Source organism: Anabrus simplex, chromosome 2 (assembly GCF_040414725.1).
Source record: "Anabrus simplex isolate iqAnaSimp1 chromosome 2, ASM4041472v1, whole genome shotgun sequence".
Classification (NCBI taxonomy): Eukaryota; Metazoa; Arthropoda; class Insecta; order Orthoptera; family Tettigoniidae; genus Anabrus; species Anabrus simplex.
Genome location: NC_090266.1, coordinates 318,979,258 through 318,998,883, shown reverse-complemented (window position 1 = coordinate 318,998,883; position 19,626 = coordinate 318,979,258). Strand labels below are relative to the sequence as shown.

General features: G+C 38.1%; 1 protein-coding gene across 1 annotated transcript in view; it reads right to left on the bottom strand.

Moving 5' to 3' along the window:
- Positions 1-19,626, bottom strand: part of anne (anne boleyn) — a 382,933-nt gene that overhangs the window by 51,916 nt on the left and 311,391 nt on the right. Inside the window, exons 11-13 of the mRNA XM_067140654.2 lie at positions 6,531-6,662; positions 5,910-6,063; positions 5,568-5,810 (exon numbers count right to left, since the gene is read on the bottom strand). Of these exons, the coding sequence (XP_066996755.2) occupies positions 5,568-5,810; positions 5,910-6,063; positions 6,531-6,662 (529 nt within the window). The remainder of the gene's footprint in view (positions 1-5,567; positions 5,811-5,909; positions 6,064-6,530; positions 6,663-19,626) is intronic.

Genomic DNA, 19,626 nt, shown 5'->3' with positions numbered 1-19,626 from the left:
ATTCAGAAAGTTCAACTAAGATACCACCATGTCAAAGAGTAACAGCACTGGACAATGAATTCAGTGAAGCATAAACAAAGGAATGGATATTACTGAGGCAATTTACAACCACCAACATTTTCAAGCTAAGGTGAAACGTAATTTTTTTTCCCATAAAATTAAGTACAGCATTTAAGTTTGCCAACAGTTATTCAAAACTTTGGCAATTTTAAATATGCCCATAATAAATGCATTTGAAAACAGGAACAATAGTAGCCCATACAGTGAAAGAGATAGGGACAAATATTTCAGGTTCCCTATGGGAATCAACATCTATAGCATCTGATGGCCAAGTAGGCATCAATTTTTGGTAATGAGACAAAGTCTCTCACAGTGCGTTGGCACTGCCGGTGGCTCCAAGTAGCCTACGCAGTGGCCTCCACGGTATGCAATAGCCATGCATCTTGGTGGGTGTGCTAAATACCAACTGATGAGCCCAACTTAACACACGGGGGCGAAACGCTGGCAACCAGGAATGAGTTAGCTGGAAAATTTATAATGTCCAATAACGGACCATTTACAGTATATTGGTGGTTTAAAATAATACGAAAATTACTGAAACTGCTCTTAAAATCAGGAGGTCGGGAAGAATGATGAAAAATCGGGAAAGTTGGCACATCTGATTATCCCCTTTCTCTATGGGGTCGAGTATGAAGTGACATGAATCTTCGAAGCAAGGTTTTACGACACGGTGCCCTTCCCACAATCAACCTCAGAGGAGCTACTGAGATGAAACAAATAACATGATATAGGAGAAACTAAAACTGACTATATTTACTTTATATGTATGCCTAATAGTCATGTGTTCACCATTTATTGACTTTATTTTTTAAATTTAGAAATGCTGCATTCCAACAAAGGTAGCCAGTTAGACTCAGAATACAATCACAAATTTGTTAAAGAATAGTGTAGAATACATACGTGTACAATATATAGTTCTTTATACCCAGAAGTCACTGGACAAATGGGAAACTATCGCATTCTGAATTCCCTCTTACTTTTTGCAGCTACAAAAGCAGAAAGGAAGGGGATCTAACATGCAAGGAAATACGGTAATAGAGGTCATACGGCTTCAGGAAACAAAACCTGATGAGGAAAGAGAAAAGGTGGAGGAACACGTACAGATTTTTCCAGCAGTAGAACGCCACTATGCAAACAAGCCAACAAAGTGGGTATACTTAGACCCTACATTGAATATTGGTAACATGTACTCCCTCTACACAGAAAAACGTACAAAAAAGGAATGAACCGATAGTCACCCTTATGATGTACAGAAGGACTTTCTCTACTGAATTCCCTTTTTCATCTTTTGCCCCTAAAATGATCGATATGCCATTTGTAAAGAATACGACAAAGTCTCCCGATAAGAGAAAAATGGCACAAGAAGAAAACTTCAGGATGCATTTCTTGAAAAAATGTGCATCAATGAATGTAAAGAATGCAGGCAAGGAAAGAGCATCAAATTGAGTCTAACTTCATATCAGTTTTCTGTGCTTTACAATGTTCTGTAGATACCATCCTCCTAAGTTTGTCTCTTATATTATCTTGTATTATAAATCTCTACAGTCTATCTATATACGAGTAGCACCACCGAATGAAGCATTCTGCTATTTTTTAACTGAACTGAGCAGAAAGAGTGGAAGCTGTGAAATAAGGTGTGCTTACCAAGGTACATCAATTCCTTATAACATAGCTGACAATTTTATCTGACACCAGTAGAGGTCAAAACAGGAACATTCATGTAGCATCCTTATTAATCTTAATTCTTAGCTACCAGTCTGAATGCAACCAAGTAGAAATTCTTGGAAGGAGGACATTCATTCATGAAAATGGATTCCATGCCCAGTGCTACTGAGATGACTAAAAAGAATATTGATACTTTCAAAGTTCATACCTTTGAGAAGGTTTTTCATGTCCAAGTTCGTAACTATGAGAATATTTTCATGACAACACAGTCTGGTAAAAAGAACAATAAATCTGTGTATCATACCTGAGAGATATTGTACCATGAAATTTTGGATCTGAAGAAACCGTTCAAAACACAGCGACTAATAAGAATGAAGATGAAAATGGAATCACTGTAAACTGACACAATGTTTCAGATATGAAAAGGAGATGTCCAACATTATACAATTCATTTACAATTTATTTAGACAAAAATGAGTATCAGAAGGTACATATTGCTCCTTCAAGGCACCTTGCCAACAGAAGAGGGAGAAGAAAGGGTGATAGTCCTTAGCTTTATTCAAGGCAGGTACTGTCCTCTCATTATGTGCTGCTGCTGAGTGACCATTGAATTTCTAAGAAAGTGAAAGATCTAGTTGTTGACAGTGCTTCATATGACATTTCTCCACATTGTGGGGCGTGAGAATTAGGGTTGGACACACCGGAACATTCAGCTGTTCCGCAACATTAGGAGCTTGAGGCGGAGTGTTTCGGTACAGAGTGCCAGGACACGGGACAGTAACTGCGTCGTAGAGAGAACTTTGAGAGGCAACATAACATGCTTCGTGTCAGCTGGAATGTGCCTGTACCGAACGTGCTGTGTCAAGGCCGCACTAGATAGATTAGTTGGCCTTGGCTGTGTCTGACTGTCGATACCGGCTGTGTGCCGCCCAGTGCTGGAGTGTAAACATTTTTTCATCCAGTTATATCATTAATTCCAATGCGATGACCTGTATTTTTCTTGGGCTTAAAAGTTTCCTTAAAGTCCAAATTAATTTTTAACGTCAATCCCCGAGAAAGTGTTGAGGGAAATTTTCGAGATATTAAAGAAGGTAAATGGAAGTTGAGAGGGAAGGAATTCGAAGTGCAAAGAGCATTACAGCACGAAAGTAATTAAACCGTACGAAAGACGGTAAACTTTGCATAATGTCGCATCGGAGTCCTGTTCAGGACATTTTTACTAGAAGAAAACCGGACAGAGTGAAATGCAATTTATGTTCTTCTATTTTGTCTGCAAAGGGATCTTCAACTGGCACAATCACAAGACATTTCAAACTTAAACATCCCACAGTTTTCATTTTTGTGTTCTGTGTGTACATTGTGTTTAAGTTTTATTTTCATGTTCTGCTTGTATAGTTTTATTTTTAATATTTGTATATAGTGTTTAATTTTTATCTTCACGTTTCGCTTGTATGGGTTAATTATTATTTTCGTGTTCTGCTTGTATATTGTGTACGTGAATAGAGTACTGACGACCGGGCGAGATGGCCGCGCGCGTAGAGGCGCGCGGCTGTGAGCTTGCATCCTGGAGACCGTGGGTTCGAGCCCCACTGTCGGCAGCCCTGAAGATGGTTTTCCGCGGTTTCCCATTTTCACACCAGGCAAATGCTGGGGCTGCACCTTAATTAAGGCCACGGCTGCTTCCTTCCAACTCCTAGGCCTTTCCTATCCCATCGTCGCCATAAGACCTATCTGTGTCAGTGCGACGTAAAGCAACTAGCAAAAAAAAAAAAAAGGACTGACGAATGTTTCTTCAACTGGGCGAGTATACTTTTAATTGGTGAAAATAACATTGTGACATTTGTAAACACATGTACTGCCAGTGTAATTGTGACAGGTGTATTTCAGAATGAATGAAAACATTCTTATCCTAAAAAGAAAATTTAGACATGATTGTTTTGGGCGAGTATTTCATTCAGAGTTCCGACTGCTTTCTCACGTGCCATGAAGTTTTATCCTGGCCCTAATCACTCACAATACAGGCCAATACATTCAACTAGTGAAAATATTCTTGAATTAGTTACTTTTAAACACCTGCACTGCCACTGTAACCCTGTTGTGTGCATTTCATATTGACTGGAAAAATCTTAACCTAAAAGCAGCTTTCAAACGTGATTATTGGGCACGAATTTCAGTGTTCCGACTATTCGTTCATGCTTTATGCTGGACATGGCCATAACTACACACAGGCACACAGCATACACCTCACAGCACGTTCGGTAGGCACATTACCGCTGGCGCAGAGCATGTATTGTTGCCTCTCAAAGGTATCTCTACTGCGCAGTTACAGCCCTGTGTCCCATGCATCCACTGCACAGTTCAGCTAGTAGGCGAAGGGCAGTGCATAGTGGCGCTTCTGACGGGACAGCGAGTCAGTGTCTCCGTCTCGCTTGAGAATGTTTCGGAACAATTGACACTCTGTGTTCTGAAACAGCGGAACATAACTGTGCACCAGCACAGTGTGCCGAAACAGGGACATAGTGCTCAACCCTAGTGAGAATAGGTATAGAAGCACTGACAACAACTAGACCTTTAACTTTCTTAGAAATGCAATGGTCACTCAGCGGCACAGATATACTGTGAGGACAGAACCCAATTCCAAAGTGAAGAAAACAGATCTGCTGAAACTCTGTGAGAAGAATGTGATACTTCAAGCTTTACATACTTGGTATCAACACCTGCCAAGTTCATCTTCTACAAAGGACGTAACAGGTGAGCCAGCTGAAGCAGACTCTTGAAGAGGAAAAATTAAATCAGAGTATGTGAAATACCTTCTATCGCAATAAAATACATCCTTTCTCTTAAAATTAATAGAATTGAACAGACTTTATGAAACTTGCTTTCATTGTTTTGATATTGCTTTTTCAATAAGAAACAAACACTGTCAACAAATTTTGTTAAAATGTATTAAACACAGGCTAATTATTTGTAAAACATCTCATGCATTTTATATTTCAGTTCATAGTTCATGCCCTTGGAGTATTTTAAGAACTCACTATGTTATTTCTCTCATTAAACAGGACATGCATTGGTAGAAACCTCATTTAAATTTAAAAATATAAATCTCCTTCGGAATAAGCTAACAAGCTTTGTCTTAAGTACTCTAAATGATGTATGTAGTGAAAGATAACAGGTAAAATACACTAAGTCTACATTTGGAAGGTAAAACACATTAAGTGTATTTTACCAGGAAAATAAAATTATCTTTGCTAGTGGCTTTACGTCACACCGACACAGATAGGTGTTTTTTTTTTTTTTTTTTGCTAGGAGCTTTACGTCGCACCGACACAGATAGGTCTTATGGCAACGATGGGATAGGAAAGGCCTAGGAGTTGGAAGGAAGCGCCCGTGGCCTTAATTAAGGTACAGCTCCAGCATTTGCCTGGTGTGAAAATGGGAAGCCACGGAAAACCATCTTCAGGGCTGCCGACAGTGGGATTCAAACCTACTATCTCCTGGATGCAAGCTCACAGCCGCGTGCTCCTAACCGCACAGCCAACTCGCCTGGTAGACAGACATGTTTTGATAAAACAGTTAGTTTAACATAGTTATCTATGAAATGTACAATTTCAGCTACACAGCACTATTCTAAATACCCACACAAACCCATTGCATACATTTAAAGATAAATATTCCTATTCTGTGAGCAGATATTGGAAATGAAAGACTGCAAATGTCTTCAAATCTCTTTATGTTAAATGTAAGCTTTTGACTTAATGTACTTTGCTTGGAAACCCATTAATTGAACCAGATTTTCTTAAAGTTTCAAAGAATCCATTGCACATAACAAATAAAATACTAACCTGTGACCATTACAGTGCGGATACTGGCTTCCCGTAGCATGGTAATGATGCCTGTGGTTTCTGGTTTGAGTCTATTCTCCATTACTATTAGACCCAAGAATGTCAGATTTGATTCAGCTTCATCACGAGATATTCGCTGAACCTTGGCATAGCTTACTTTAGGAAGATCCTTATAAGCCAGAGCTATTACTCGGTAACCTTCTTGGGTGTACTCTTCTAGAACTGTACTAAAATCCTGGGGAACTAAATCACACACAAATCAGACATAAAACTAAAAGAAGGAAAGAAGAGTAACTTTTAGGTCTCTTTGTTAAATTATCTAGTTTCAGAAAAGATCCTTACTTGTATCTGGCCGAGATAGGGAAAGAATCATTTCAGGTGAACCCTTGCAATAGACCTGGAAATGTGGAGCACCTAGTCTTCTACAAATGACACTCATACGCTGCAAGCTGGATGAAAATGTGAACTGGCGAACGATACCAATTTCCAAAGGTAACTGTAATGAAGGAGGAATCTTTTCAGAAAATATAAATATCTTTTAAAAAGGAATGAGAAAATAACAATGGGCAATAACAGGTATAGTTTGGTTGAGAAATTAAAGAAAACTTCTGTGTCATTTGTCTGGATTAAATGTAGAAAGCAAGAGAAAGAAAATTTTTAGGTAGGTACAGGAAGCCATCATGGCCCAGGACCAAATCATTCAACATAGGCTTCCTAGTAACCTCACTGGGCACGCATCGCGGTGCACGGCTTATAGTGTCGTTTAAAACACTCATCCTTTAACTTAAGAGGATTTGTTCATAGCGCTGTTTATAACATTTATTAACTAAAGAAGATTTGTTCATAGTGCTGTTTATGACACTTCTGTTAACTGAATGAGAAGATGCATTCATAGTGTTGTTTATAACAATTAACTTGGAACTGGGTTCAATAACAAATTAGAATATACATAAAAGTACTAACCTCATAGTCAATTATTACACCATTTAGAGAATGTTGCTCTGGAGGCTTAACAACAGTAGGAAATATCACGTCAAACTTGGAGTTGTCATTCACTTCTGGCTCCTCAAGAATCCAACCAGTGGATTCGAACATCTGGAAAAATTGATATAAATTTCATTAACAGAAAGAATGTATGAACGAAACGGGACATACATTGTTTCAGGCAGTGTTGGGAAAAGTACAGAATAAAAGTAATTAGGCTCAATTACAGTTACCTGAGGAAAAGTTTACTCAATTACTTTTTCAACAAGTAATCAGTCAAATTACAATTACTTCACAGAATGCAACTCTTTAGGGAATCACAGATTTTTTCACATGTCGATGGAACGATATCAAAGTTTGCAAGGAAAAAGACATTACACTAGTTTGAGTTTTTTAGCATAGATACATTAAGGTGTCTTTTTATCACTCGGTGAGACTAAACAGACTTTCAAAACGACTGCTCTCTCAAGTAAAGTTTGCATGTCACATTCGTGTTTTCATTATTTTTAGGATAATTAATTCAAAATATTTCTTCAAATAGGGGAATAGAAATTCCTTAACCCTTTTGCAGTTACACGTTTCTTCCACGAAACCACTGTGGATGGGGGTGGTAGAAAAATATCCACGGTAACACCTGTCTGTCATAAGAGGTGACTAAAAGTGGGACCAGGGTCTCTACTTGGGGGGTGAGGGGTGGATTGGTGACCATGGTTCCACTAACTGAATCTTGCATTGCTTCCATTTACTTGTATCAGTCTCCTCGGCTTAATCTTTGGCTATCCGACCTCCCTTGGGCAGCTCTTGTTCTCTTCTGATCCTTCATGGTCCTTCCGGTTTTTTTGCCGATATCTCACTTTAGAGATGTCTGATCTCTTCCATTTTCCTTCTGATTAGTGTTAATACAGGATGGTTGCCAATTGTAGTTGCTCTTAAAACAATAATCACCACCACCATCTCGACCATGCTGTACACCAGTAACCAGAACAACCTACGAGTAAATGAACACTAGTGTGTGTCGTATCCTGGAATTTACCCATGGCGCGATGCCTTGCGAGAGCTGGAGCTCCAAGGATGCCAAGCTCTCGATGCAATATACTGTACATCCATTACTAGAATGTAACAATTATGAGTAAAAATTACTAAAAAAGTAATCATTACAAGCAATTCAATTACTTTTACTCAATTACTTCCTAACTCTGATAATAGGATATACTTGTATCAGGAAGAGATATGAAAGAATAATTTCAGGTGAACTCTTGCCATAGACCTGGAATGGGGAAGCACCCAGTCTTCTACAAAATTAATAACACTCACATGTTGCAAACTAGATGAAAATGTGAAATGGCAAACAATACCAAAGATATCTGTAATGAAAGAGGAATCATGTCAGATTTAAAATATCCATAACCATAACAAAGGAAAAAAGCAGCACCCTTGCAGTTTCATGCGACTGTTGACGTTGTGATCGTAGTCACGGGACCTCTAGTTTTACATCAAAGGCAAACCACAATGATCTGACTGTTCATTTTAAAAATTCTAAATGTAAATGTTATTTGCTTTACGTCCCACTAACTACTTTTAGCGTCTTCGGAGACACCGAGGTGCCGGAATTTAGTCCCGCAGGAGTTCTTTTACGTGCCAGTAAATCTACCGACACGAGGCTGTCGTATTTGAGCACCTTCAAATACCACCGGACTGAGCCAGAATTAAACCTGCCAAGTTGGGGTTAGAAGGCCAGCGCCTTAACCGTCTGAGCCACTCAGCCCGGCAATTCTAAATGTATTGCCTGGGATATGAAGTGTGCCTACCTTGGACAGAAGTCAGTGACCATGTTGCACAGCTATCATGCTCCCTCACAACATAACCAAGATAGAAATAACTTTATATGTAGTCAGTTTTATTATACTCCTATTAGCAGGTATAAAATGATCTCTTAAAGAATATAAAGGGTGCATCCAAATCAACTTCCCAAACTTTATTCAGAACACTGGTATAAGATTTCAAAAACAAATTTTGTTAATACAGGTTGGAAACGTATTCTTATAGAGCTTATGGTAACCTTCAAAGATGTTTAGCAACCATCAACTCGCAGGTGCTTTCTTGTATTGACAAGCCTGTTTAGGTTGTCACACCTGTGCTTGATAGAGTGAGACATGAAGATAGGAGGAAGTAAGTAAGTACTCAGTGCCAAATTTGCAGTACCATACATAGAAACTGAATGAATCAGTTTGTACCAGAAAGCGATTTTTTTTATTTTTCAATTCTAAATAGATTCCATGACCTAACAGGTTGCAATTAAGTCCAATGTTTCAGTGAGTGCTACCATTTACTCCAGCAATTTGTTAACCAGCACTACACATTTTGTTCAATACCTATAAGGGCAAAGATCATATGATCCTTGATACCAGCACAATTTGTTTAGTCTAGCATACTATGTAAGCATTGCACATCCTTTAGTATGTCATTACTTTTTAGCATAATGAAATGGAGCTGCATACGTAAGTCAAGTATAAAGAAATCCATTTTTCTAACAGAGCAATGTAAAGAAAGAGCAGGGAAGGTTACAGTATTTTTCATGAAATTCTCCTTCACCAACCATATCCCAGATCATTATGCATTTAATTCTATTCACTACAATTTAAGAGATACAGGTTGTTCGATGTTGAACAATGCAATATTGAACCCTGACACTAACTTTGCACTGCCTAATTTTATGAAGTTTCACAGTAATCGCAAGAATATATCACAACCAGTTTCCATGCAGTTTCCCACAGAAGCATTAAGTAATGTGAAGAATGGGTTGGATGATGACAGCTGTATCCATTTTGAAGGTAGTATGTTCGGGCTCATCATTTTGGTTTCTACCCAAGTGTACAGATCAGTAAAACATTCTAACAAGTATACTGTTTAATGGATACGAATTTTGAAAAAAAATTTAAAACAACAAGTATGAGAGGATGAAAATTCACGTTACTGTAGAGTGCAGTTTTCAACATTGATATGAAGTGATTTGAGGAATCATCTCAATGGTACTTGCTGTTAAAACTACTACTCACATAACTTAATGTACATTTTTGGACACAAAAGTGATTTGTGGATAAAGTTCAAGACCTTAGTATAGAGCAAGGCAAGAAACATATGACTGCCCTGAAGCACAAGAAAATTGTTAAAACTGGAAAAATTGGAGCATATCAAATGTCTCACATATTCCAACAAAACTAGGTGGAAAAATTAGGGGCCAATTAATCTCCAAGTCCATGAGCACAAAAAGATATTAACTATTTTTAAATAATATGTTTTCAGGACTAAAAGAAGATGTGCCCAAAAGCTAGAAATTACAGTTTCTTCACCACAGACTTCCTTATGATTTTACTCAGCAGGTAAGAGATCACATGAACATCAACATCATATCATCTGGATGTGAACTTGGTTTGTCTCTTTGTGAGATATTTTCATCCAGGAAATGGTATTGTGGTGAAAGTGCTCAAACTGGTTAATTTACCTGCTGAAACTTCAGATTTACTTCAGAATTGTGCTGAGGTTTACAGAAATATGAATATGAGGAAAAGGTAACTGCAATTTCTACTGGTAACACCAATTTTGGTGGTAAACAGAGGAAAGGGAAAAGCAATTTGTTCTATAAATTGCAAAAGAACACAATGAATAGCCTAATAGGTGTTAGCTGTCCTGCACATGTGGTGCACAATTCTTTACAAACTGGTCCAGGTTGCTTACCTTGACTGTCAATTAATTGTAAATAAAATCTACTAGCACTTCCACATATATACAGCAAGGGTTGAATCTCTTAAATCATTCTGTATTTTCATTGAAAGTGAATACACAACTGCGCTTGGGCCCACCCAGACTACGTTACCAACAATGGAAAGAATTGTAGAAATATTTCCAGCCTTGATCTTATTTTCTGTCCATCGATACGTGTCCTGTTATCCTCAAACAATTCTTTGAGAACCCTCTTTCTATTACTCTTCTACATTTTACTGTTAGCCACCTAAAACCATTTGCCACAACAATTAAATGTATTTAAATACAAGAAATCCCAGTAGTGGAAGTCTATCAAGAAATAAAAGTAAAGTCATCTCCGTACAGGCCATGAAGGCCCTTGGAGGGGTGGAAGGTAAAGGCTTTCACTAACCGTAACCCCGGCACCTGATGGGATAGAGTGGTTAGCTCTACGCCCAGCCACCTTTGCCCCCAGGAATTAACATGGTACTCATTTTTGGTATAGGTTGAGTGAACCTTAGGGCCATGTGCATTTCCAGAAGTGGAAATCTTGTTTCTTAAATTTTACCAGTTCCTGATGGGGATGCGAACCCACATCCTTCCAGGCAAACTGAGCACGCCTTTACCGCCTCGGCCAGGCAGCCCCTATCAAGAAATAAACAGTTATTAAACAAGATACAATGCAGAAAGTCTGAAAGGTTCCTCACTTCTGTTGTGCATGATCAGCTAAGAAAGCTGGAAGAGGAAGAGGAAGGTGAAATTACTTTAGAAATATTTCACAGTTAAGCTGACATTTTCTATGACACTTGCACTGAGTATATTAATGAATGGTATTCATCATTTCTCACACCTCTTAAAGCATTTGATTGGGTGATATCTGAAAATGAACAGTTGAAATGGAAGACTATTCAGGATTGTTGTGCTTTCACTAAAAGTGTTGTACCACATTTTTCTGCTGAAGAAACTGCAAGCAGTGATGTAAGAAACAATGAAACTATTTGTAAAAAATGGTATAAAATGACTGTTTATTTCAATAGTAAAAATATTAATATTAAGAACTTTGTTTATTTGGTATTTGGTCAGTTCCTGCTGCCATGGAACATGTTTTCTCTTTAGTGAACTCTCTGAGATCAGATAAAATAAAAAATAAAAAACGGAATGAAAACTGCAACAGTGAAGGCCTTGCTCATTGTCGAAACACACTTTAATGGGGTATCATGTGCATCACGTGCTGACTTTTATGAAAAAAATATCAGAAGGAAAGACACTTCTGAATAAAATACGTAACAGGAAAAAGGACGGGGTTGAGATATCTACTTCTGTGGAATAAATAATCTACATCAGTGTGCAAAACAGATTTAAGAAGTCAATTTTGATTATTTGTATGCAGGATATGAAGATACATTTTTTATATTCACTAAATTTAAACAACAAAATTTTTGTCCTCTTTTCTCTTTAATTTCCCCAGGTTTTTCCTATTTTATTTTTAGATGTACCATTTTTATTTAAAAATTATGTGGACCCTACAATGGAGCAAACATGACTATATGTTTAGAGGAGTTTAATCAAACTACTACGATAGCACTGACAACATTTATATGCAAGATCACATCAAAGCTGGTAAGGATGTCGAAACAATATACGAGGATCTAAGACAGTTCAAGTACTTTTGCTTCAGTTTCCCATTAACAAGGGAAAAAAAAAAAAAAAAAAAACCAATATATCAGCTATCAGAATTGATTATTTTAACCATATTGGTTCAATCTTGTCCATATTGACTTGAATTCAATTTCTATAAAACACTTCTCCGCCATGTCAATACTTTACATTTTATTATAATTATCTACCGTACATGTTTCGAGAGCTACTGCTCTCTTCTTCAGCGGTGCCAAAACATCAAACTAAATTCTTGGACTTGATACATTTTTACAAATACAATCATCAACCGAACAAATTATACATAAATCTTGAAATCGTTACAATATTTCTTTGTGTCTCAACTGTTTACGGACTCACTATGTCATTTAGTAAAAATTTTAAAAATAGAATAATTTCAAATCATAAAATGAATAAAACCTATTAAATTAGTCACTATATACTAAAATTTAAAATCTGCTCTGCTCTTGAAACTTAAGTCCTTATTTACACCTATAAAAAAAAAATGTTTCTTTGTGTAAATTTACTCTTACTATGTCATTTAGTAAACACTTTAAAACAGAATAATTTTCAATTCATAAAATGAGAGGCTCCGTGGCTCAGATGGCAGCGCGTCGGCCTCTCACCACTGGATACCGTGGTTCAAATCCCGGTCACTCCATGTGAGATTTGTGCTGGACAAAGCGGAGGTGGGACAGGTTTTTCTCCGGGTACTCCAGTTTTCCCTGTCATCTTTCATTCCAGCAACACTCTCCATTCTCATTTCATAGCATCAATCATTCATTAATAAATCACTTTGGGAGTGGCGACCCCATCGTACTAACAGCCTATATCTGCTTCATTCATTACATCCCTGACCCGGTCAATGACTGGAAAACAGGTCGTATGTTTTCATTTTTTCATAAAATGAATAAAATCTATTTAGTCACTACATGTTACATTTAAAATTCTTTCTGCTCTGTTCTTGAAATTTCTCCTTTCCTTAAGTCCTTATTACCACTAAAAAAGAAAACATTGTGTTTAAATTTCTAATCTGTAATTCAATTATCTTATTTATTCCAATAATTATCAATTAACTTACTGCTATACTGTAGTTCTGAGACCTTTCATATATATCGCAATTTCTCCTCAACCCCGTACGACCACGCAAGCCATTTTTACCGTCAAATTCTTTAAAATAAACAACCAACAACCAACATTTCCAGAGCAGAGCAGATTTTAAATTTTAGTATAGTGACTAATTTAATAGATTTTATTCATTTTATGATTTGAAATTATTCTATTTTTAACACGTTGGGTGCTACGTGCCGCGATATGGCGTCACACCGTTCTTGAAATCGGAGTTGGCGTGACACCATATGGCGGCACAGTAGAGTTTCAGGCGATGCGCCGTAGATAATAAGCTGTGACATCTATGCGCATAAAATTGGTAGTAAGTGGAGAGCAAACTTCAGGGTCTATTCCAGCTGTGTATTTTTACTGTGTGCCACCATGTGGCACCATAGTATTCTTCTGAAGTCACTGACTGGCCAGTGGTCATTGTCACAGGTGAAAGCGTGCCAGGCATTGTTTATTCCTTGTTTATGTACGTATTATCACTCAGTTTGTACAGTTGTGCAAAAATATTTTAAAAATGGAAGATAGTGATAATAATCTTAGTCGAAATGGTAAGCGACTTGCAAAGAAGAGAATTAGTCAAGTGGATATTTGTGAATTACTGATGGATTCTGATGGAGAGGAAGATGTAAGTGTTGATGGCAGTGAATATAACGCTAGTGATGATGAGCGCAGTGACAGTGACAGCATGACGGATATATGGAGTGATGCAGAAGACGATGGCGATACTGATAGTGATATTATAGGTGGGGACGGTGCTGGTGCAAATGGGGTAGACAATCATGTGAACAATGATGCCTGGGGTCCTTGTGTAGGGGCACAGAAATATATTCCATTTACAATCCAAGAGCATCTAAATCTTCAAATTGATACTTCTACAGCCACACCATATGAGTCTTACCGACTGTTCCTAACAGACAAGTTCTTGATCTGATGGTACTACAAACTAATATCAATGCAAATCAAACACTATCATCTATGCATATTAAGCGGTCTAGTCATTTGAAGGAGTGGGTAGATACTACAAAGGAGGAAATGAAAGTTTTTATAGGTTTGAGATTGTGGATGGGTCTTGTAAGAACGCCTTCATTATCAAATTACTGGAGCCAGTTTTCTGTATATGGAAATAGTGTAGCTGGTAAGGCAATGCCAAGAAATCGTTTTCAGTTACTATTTCGATTCTGGCACTTTGGTCCCAATGATGCTTCAGCTGGAAAGTTGCACAAGATACAGCCACTGTTAGATATAATGCATATGAACTTCAAGAGTGTCAAAACTCCAGGTAAAAACCTCATAGTTGATGAATCAATGATTCCGTGGAGGGGTCGTTTATCATTCCGGCAATTTAAGCCTGGTAAGGCACACAGGTACGGTGTTAAACAATTTAAGCTGTGCGACGAAACGGGCTACACCTACAAAACTAAAGTATACACTGGTAAAGGTACCTCGAATGCTCAGAATACACTGAGCATGGCTACTCAAGTTGTAATGCAACTTACGGACCCGTATCTGGACAGTGGTCGCTTTCTCTGCACCGACAATTATTACTCATCAATTGAGTTAGCTGAGGTGCTACTGGATCGTAAGACACATTTTATTGGCACACTTAGGAAAAATCGAAAAGGTTTACCAAAAGATGTTGTAAATGCAAAGCTTAAGAAGGGAGAACTCACTGCAATGGAGAATGGAAATGGATTGACAGTGATGAAGTGGAGAGATCAGAGGGACGTGCTGATTATGTCAACCAAATGTTCTAATGATGTAATTGCTACGGGCAAAAGGAACAGGAAACACAAAGATGTGGTTAAACCGAAAATGGTAATAACGTACAATAAAATGAAAGAAGGAATAAATATTGCAGATACACTTTCTTCGTATCAAACTGCAATGAGGAAAACCATCCGATGGTACCACAAAGTTGCAGATGACATTCTTTTTGGTACTGCCGTTATAAATGCACTGTTTCTGTACAATAAGACCTGGGTTACTGGACATCGGAAAATGTATCTTGCAGAGTTTCGAAGGAACGTGGTCAGCACTCTACTTTGTCTAACTAACGACCCTGTTAGGCGTACTCCTAAGAGAGAGAACCACTACCTTGGGGAAGCCAACAAGTCGGAAGGACAGAGTGTTATCAAGTTCAACATTATTGCACTTCCGAAGGATGTCAATAATAATTATAAAATTATTTTTTATTTCTTCCTTTCAGTACTGCAGGAAAGCTCAAGGTCGGTGTAGAAGCTGTTATCAGCAACTATGCAAGGTCATGGGCAGAACAGCTGCTGCTTCTGCCGCAAAAAGGGTGTCAACCGTCTGCACAACCTGTCCTGACACACCTTTCCTTTGTCTGAAGTGCTTTGAATCATTTCACAACAAAGAATGACTGAAGGTTAATTGTTGTTTAAAGTCTAATGCTTATGTTGCAAAGCGGGTGTCACTACCTGCCAATCATGCTGAGACTCATATTTTCATTGTTTCGAGTTATCAGAAAACTGTTCACAACAATATGTAATGTAATATAAGTACTTGTTTTGCATTTTACTAGGTTTTCATAAATATTGCGTTAATTTGAATTAGCAAATAAATCTCTTGTATTTGAAATTCGTATTGCACATTCCATGTCAAAAAATTCTGTGACACCATATGGCGTCACGCTATATTTTATCTTTCGTAAAAATTGATGTGACACCATATGGCATCACACATGACCTTCGTATGGTGAGATAAAATTTACTTAGTACATCATATAAATACATCCCATGATTATTTAAACAACCTACAACACGAACAATTGCTTTGGCACCAGTGGAATACTATTCAAAAACATGCCTGGCACCAGTGGAATAGTGTGCTACAATCGGCTCGGCTCTCAACGTGTTAAAGTTTTTACTAAATGAAATAGTAAGTCAGTAAACAGTTGAGACACAAAGAAATATTTTAACGATCTCAAGATTTATGTATAATTTATTCGGTTGATGATTGTATTTGTAAAAATGTATCATGTCCAAGGATTTAGTTTAATGTTTTAGCACCGCTGAAGAAGAGAGCAGTAGCTCTCGAAACATGTATGATAGATAATTATAATAAAATGTAAAGTACTGACAAGGTGGAGAAGTGTTTTACAGAAATTGGATATCAGTTATCAACCAAAAAAGAACAATATACAAGCTGTCCAAAATTAAAGGATATAATTAAAGGAAGGTACACTGGAAATGTTTAGAGTACATCTTGAGATCAGTCGCTGATAGTTCACTAATGTCAATTCTTGAAAACATTGGGTAGCTTTAAAGAAAATAAAATGGGTTTGAAAACTGAAACATCTTGATTGAAAACTTCAAGCATGGAAGAACTTCCTATTTAAGAAAAATAATAAAATCAATTATTGTCAATAGTGGAGAAAACAGCTCAAACCACCAAAGAAGCAGTAATATTTGCTGTAGAGATTAATCAGTAACAACAAGACAACTACATTGTAAAGTGTCTGGAAATGAAAAACCAAATTAATTTTATTATGAAGTAAATGGAAATAGAACCTGACAAGTTAAAGGAAAAATAATAATTTGATTATTACAGTCAAAACTCGGAATAGCCCAACTCACTCTTACACTACAGATGTGTTTGTTTAAATATTAGAAAAACTTGTAAAACATCATACAGAGTGGTCCACCAGCACATTACAATGTAGTATTATGCATTCCGTAGTTCACAGACAACTTTAAATCATCAGTCTCTGTTCCTATACAGACTTAATGTTATCTGCTTTATATCCCACTAACTATTTTTATGGTTTTTGGACACACCGAGGTGCCAGAATTTAGTCCTGCAGGAGTTATTTTACATGCCAGTAAATCTATTTGAGCACCTTCAAATAACACCGGACTGAGCCTGGAACGAACCTGCCAAGTTGGGTCAGAAGGCCAGCGCCTTAACAGTCTGAGCCACTCAGCCCGACCCTATACAGACTTAGAACAATGGTATGTTGGGTTCAAGTTCAACAACATAGATGGAAACATAAGCGCCAATAGTACAGTGAGTTTATCTGTCTCCCACTGACTCATCACTCCCCGCTCTGCGGCACAGCACTTTGCTCATCCATGGATGACATGAGATAACAATTAAAATAAGAATTAAGAAAATAAGCTCGTACCTTATGACAGGAGATGTTGGGAATTTTCAATGTTTCAATTTCAACATTTTCATAGCCCGCCACGCTGATCCCTTTGAAACCCCGGCTTCTTGTCCAAGTCGCCTTAGAGTTTTGTAGGCGTATGTTGTAATCTTTCTACGATTTCATTTACTTTTTCCTCGTTACATACAAGATTTTTAACACTTCACTTCTTAGCGAGTAAAGAACAAGTTCCTCTCGATTTGTTTAAGAGTTTCCACACTGAGCCATTCCATATATGCCTCAATTATTTGTTCATAACACTGTGGAAATATCTTATTTTATGCATATGCAAGGAGCTGGGAATGAAGGCCGGAAGTCAGTTGAGCCGCGACATAGGCGAGGCACACCCAGTATTTTTCAATTAGCAGCAAACATTTTCAAGTTCAAATCGAGCCATTCGCTATGTATCCAGGCACGCCGACCCCACTCTACTTTTCAAAATCAACTGATACGAGCTAGGGGAGAGGTAAAATTTGAACGATGAGAACACCGAGACAACTAAATCAGTTTGACCAACTTCATCTTCGCAGGACTGCGATCCTTTGAATTCAAGCAGAAATATTCGCCACCAAGCTAAAATTCCACAGGTCTGAACTAATGAGAAATTGGAAACAAATTAATTCACTTCAGTGGGATAATGATTATTTGAGCGCTTTTGATGTTAAGACTCATTTGAATGTGAAGCCGTTGGACTTTGGAAAGCCGTTAGCAGGCCACTGCCTCTATTAGCCGGGGATTCACTTCGAGCAACAGGCAAATGGACCCATGGTGGGGGAAGCTTTCTCATTCGTCGGAAGTATTTTTACCGAGTTGCACGCGGTGCGTGTCGATCTCCGCGAGAGGTGATATTTTTCTTTGTGAATATCAAAGTCAGTTACATGCTATGTGCATGTTCCACAACTAATAATTAGTTTGTGACTAGCAGTACTGTCTTAGCAGTACTTAGTCTTTTTCAAATACTTTGAAATACCAAGTGTGGTTTGGTACCATTCAGATTCAATATAGTTATTAATCTGAAAATAATAACTCGAACCTGCGAATGAAACAGAAATACAATTAATGCTTTAATTAGCATAACTAGTCGGTACGTGTTCGCGAGTCACGGATGTTTCGTGTGTGTTCCGTATATTTTGAGCTGCAAAGAAGGACAAATGTTGATCGGGTCCACGCCCTTAATCTAATGATGCACAGGTTGGGACTAACACTTGCGCATAGGCTGTAAGAGCTCTCGTCCATTGGAATCGGAAACCTGCAAAAACAAATTCGTATGAACATGCATGAACGATCCAAACCGCTGAATTCAAGCGGAACTGCACCCATTGGAACCAGCGCTGTTCGTCAGTGAATGCACAAATACCTGCAAACTATCCAGATTGGTTTGGATTTTTTGGCCGAAGAGCTGTGTTTTATCATCAATGCTGAAAGGCTGATACTTCCGGTACAAGATGGAAAGTATTTGTAGGACTGGCGATAGTCTCATTACAACATGTGGGATGTGCAAAAGTTATAGAATGAGGTGGTGAGAGAAATGGGCGAGTCACGTAAATTTGATATAGTTATTCATTTTATACTATTTTACTCGATTCTTGTATCTGAAGAGTCTTTACAATGCAAGTTCAAAGTGTAATTTTCATTAAAAAATCTTGTCCGCCTCCATAGTGTAATGGTTAGCACTATCAGCTGCCGTCCTTGGTGGCCTGGGTTTGATTCCCGGTACTGCTAGAAATTAAGAATGGCAGGAGGGCTAGTATGTGGTTTAAATGGTACATGCAGCTCACCTCCATTGGGGGTGTGCCTGAAAGAGCTGCACCACCTCCGGATTAGGACACGAATTTACTTATTAAAAAACTCTAGCAATATTTATACTTTACGGTCCGATTACTTCATGCCTACTTCTGATTAGTTTTTGTAATACAGGGTGTACCAAAACTCGACGGCAGGAATGGATTCCTCACATAGAGAGAAGAAAAAAAGAGACTTATACTTACAGATCTATTCAAACTTTTGTACATTTACACCGTGCGTCTGTAACGGCAGCTGAAACACTTTGAGCATGTATCAGAGGAAATGTCGAAAGTGATGACCTTCAGCTTGAATACAAGCCTCCGCTCGTCATCGCATGGAGTTACGCACGCGATCAAAAATGCCTGGTGTAGTGAGTACTGTCTGAGAGGTTGTCACAATGCACTCACAAAGTTGCTTCATCAGGAACAGGAGTCGCATACACGAGACTTAACGTGTCCCCACAGGTAAAAGTCCAGGGGGTTCAAGTCAGTAGAGCGTGGTGGTGGCCAAGCAATCAGTCCTCCTCTCCCTATCCAGCGCTCAGGAAAATGGGTATTCAGGTACCTGCAGGCAGCAGACTGAAATATGTGGGAGCACCATCATGCACAA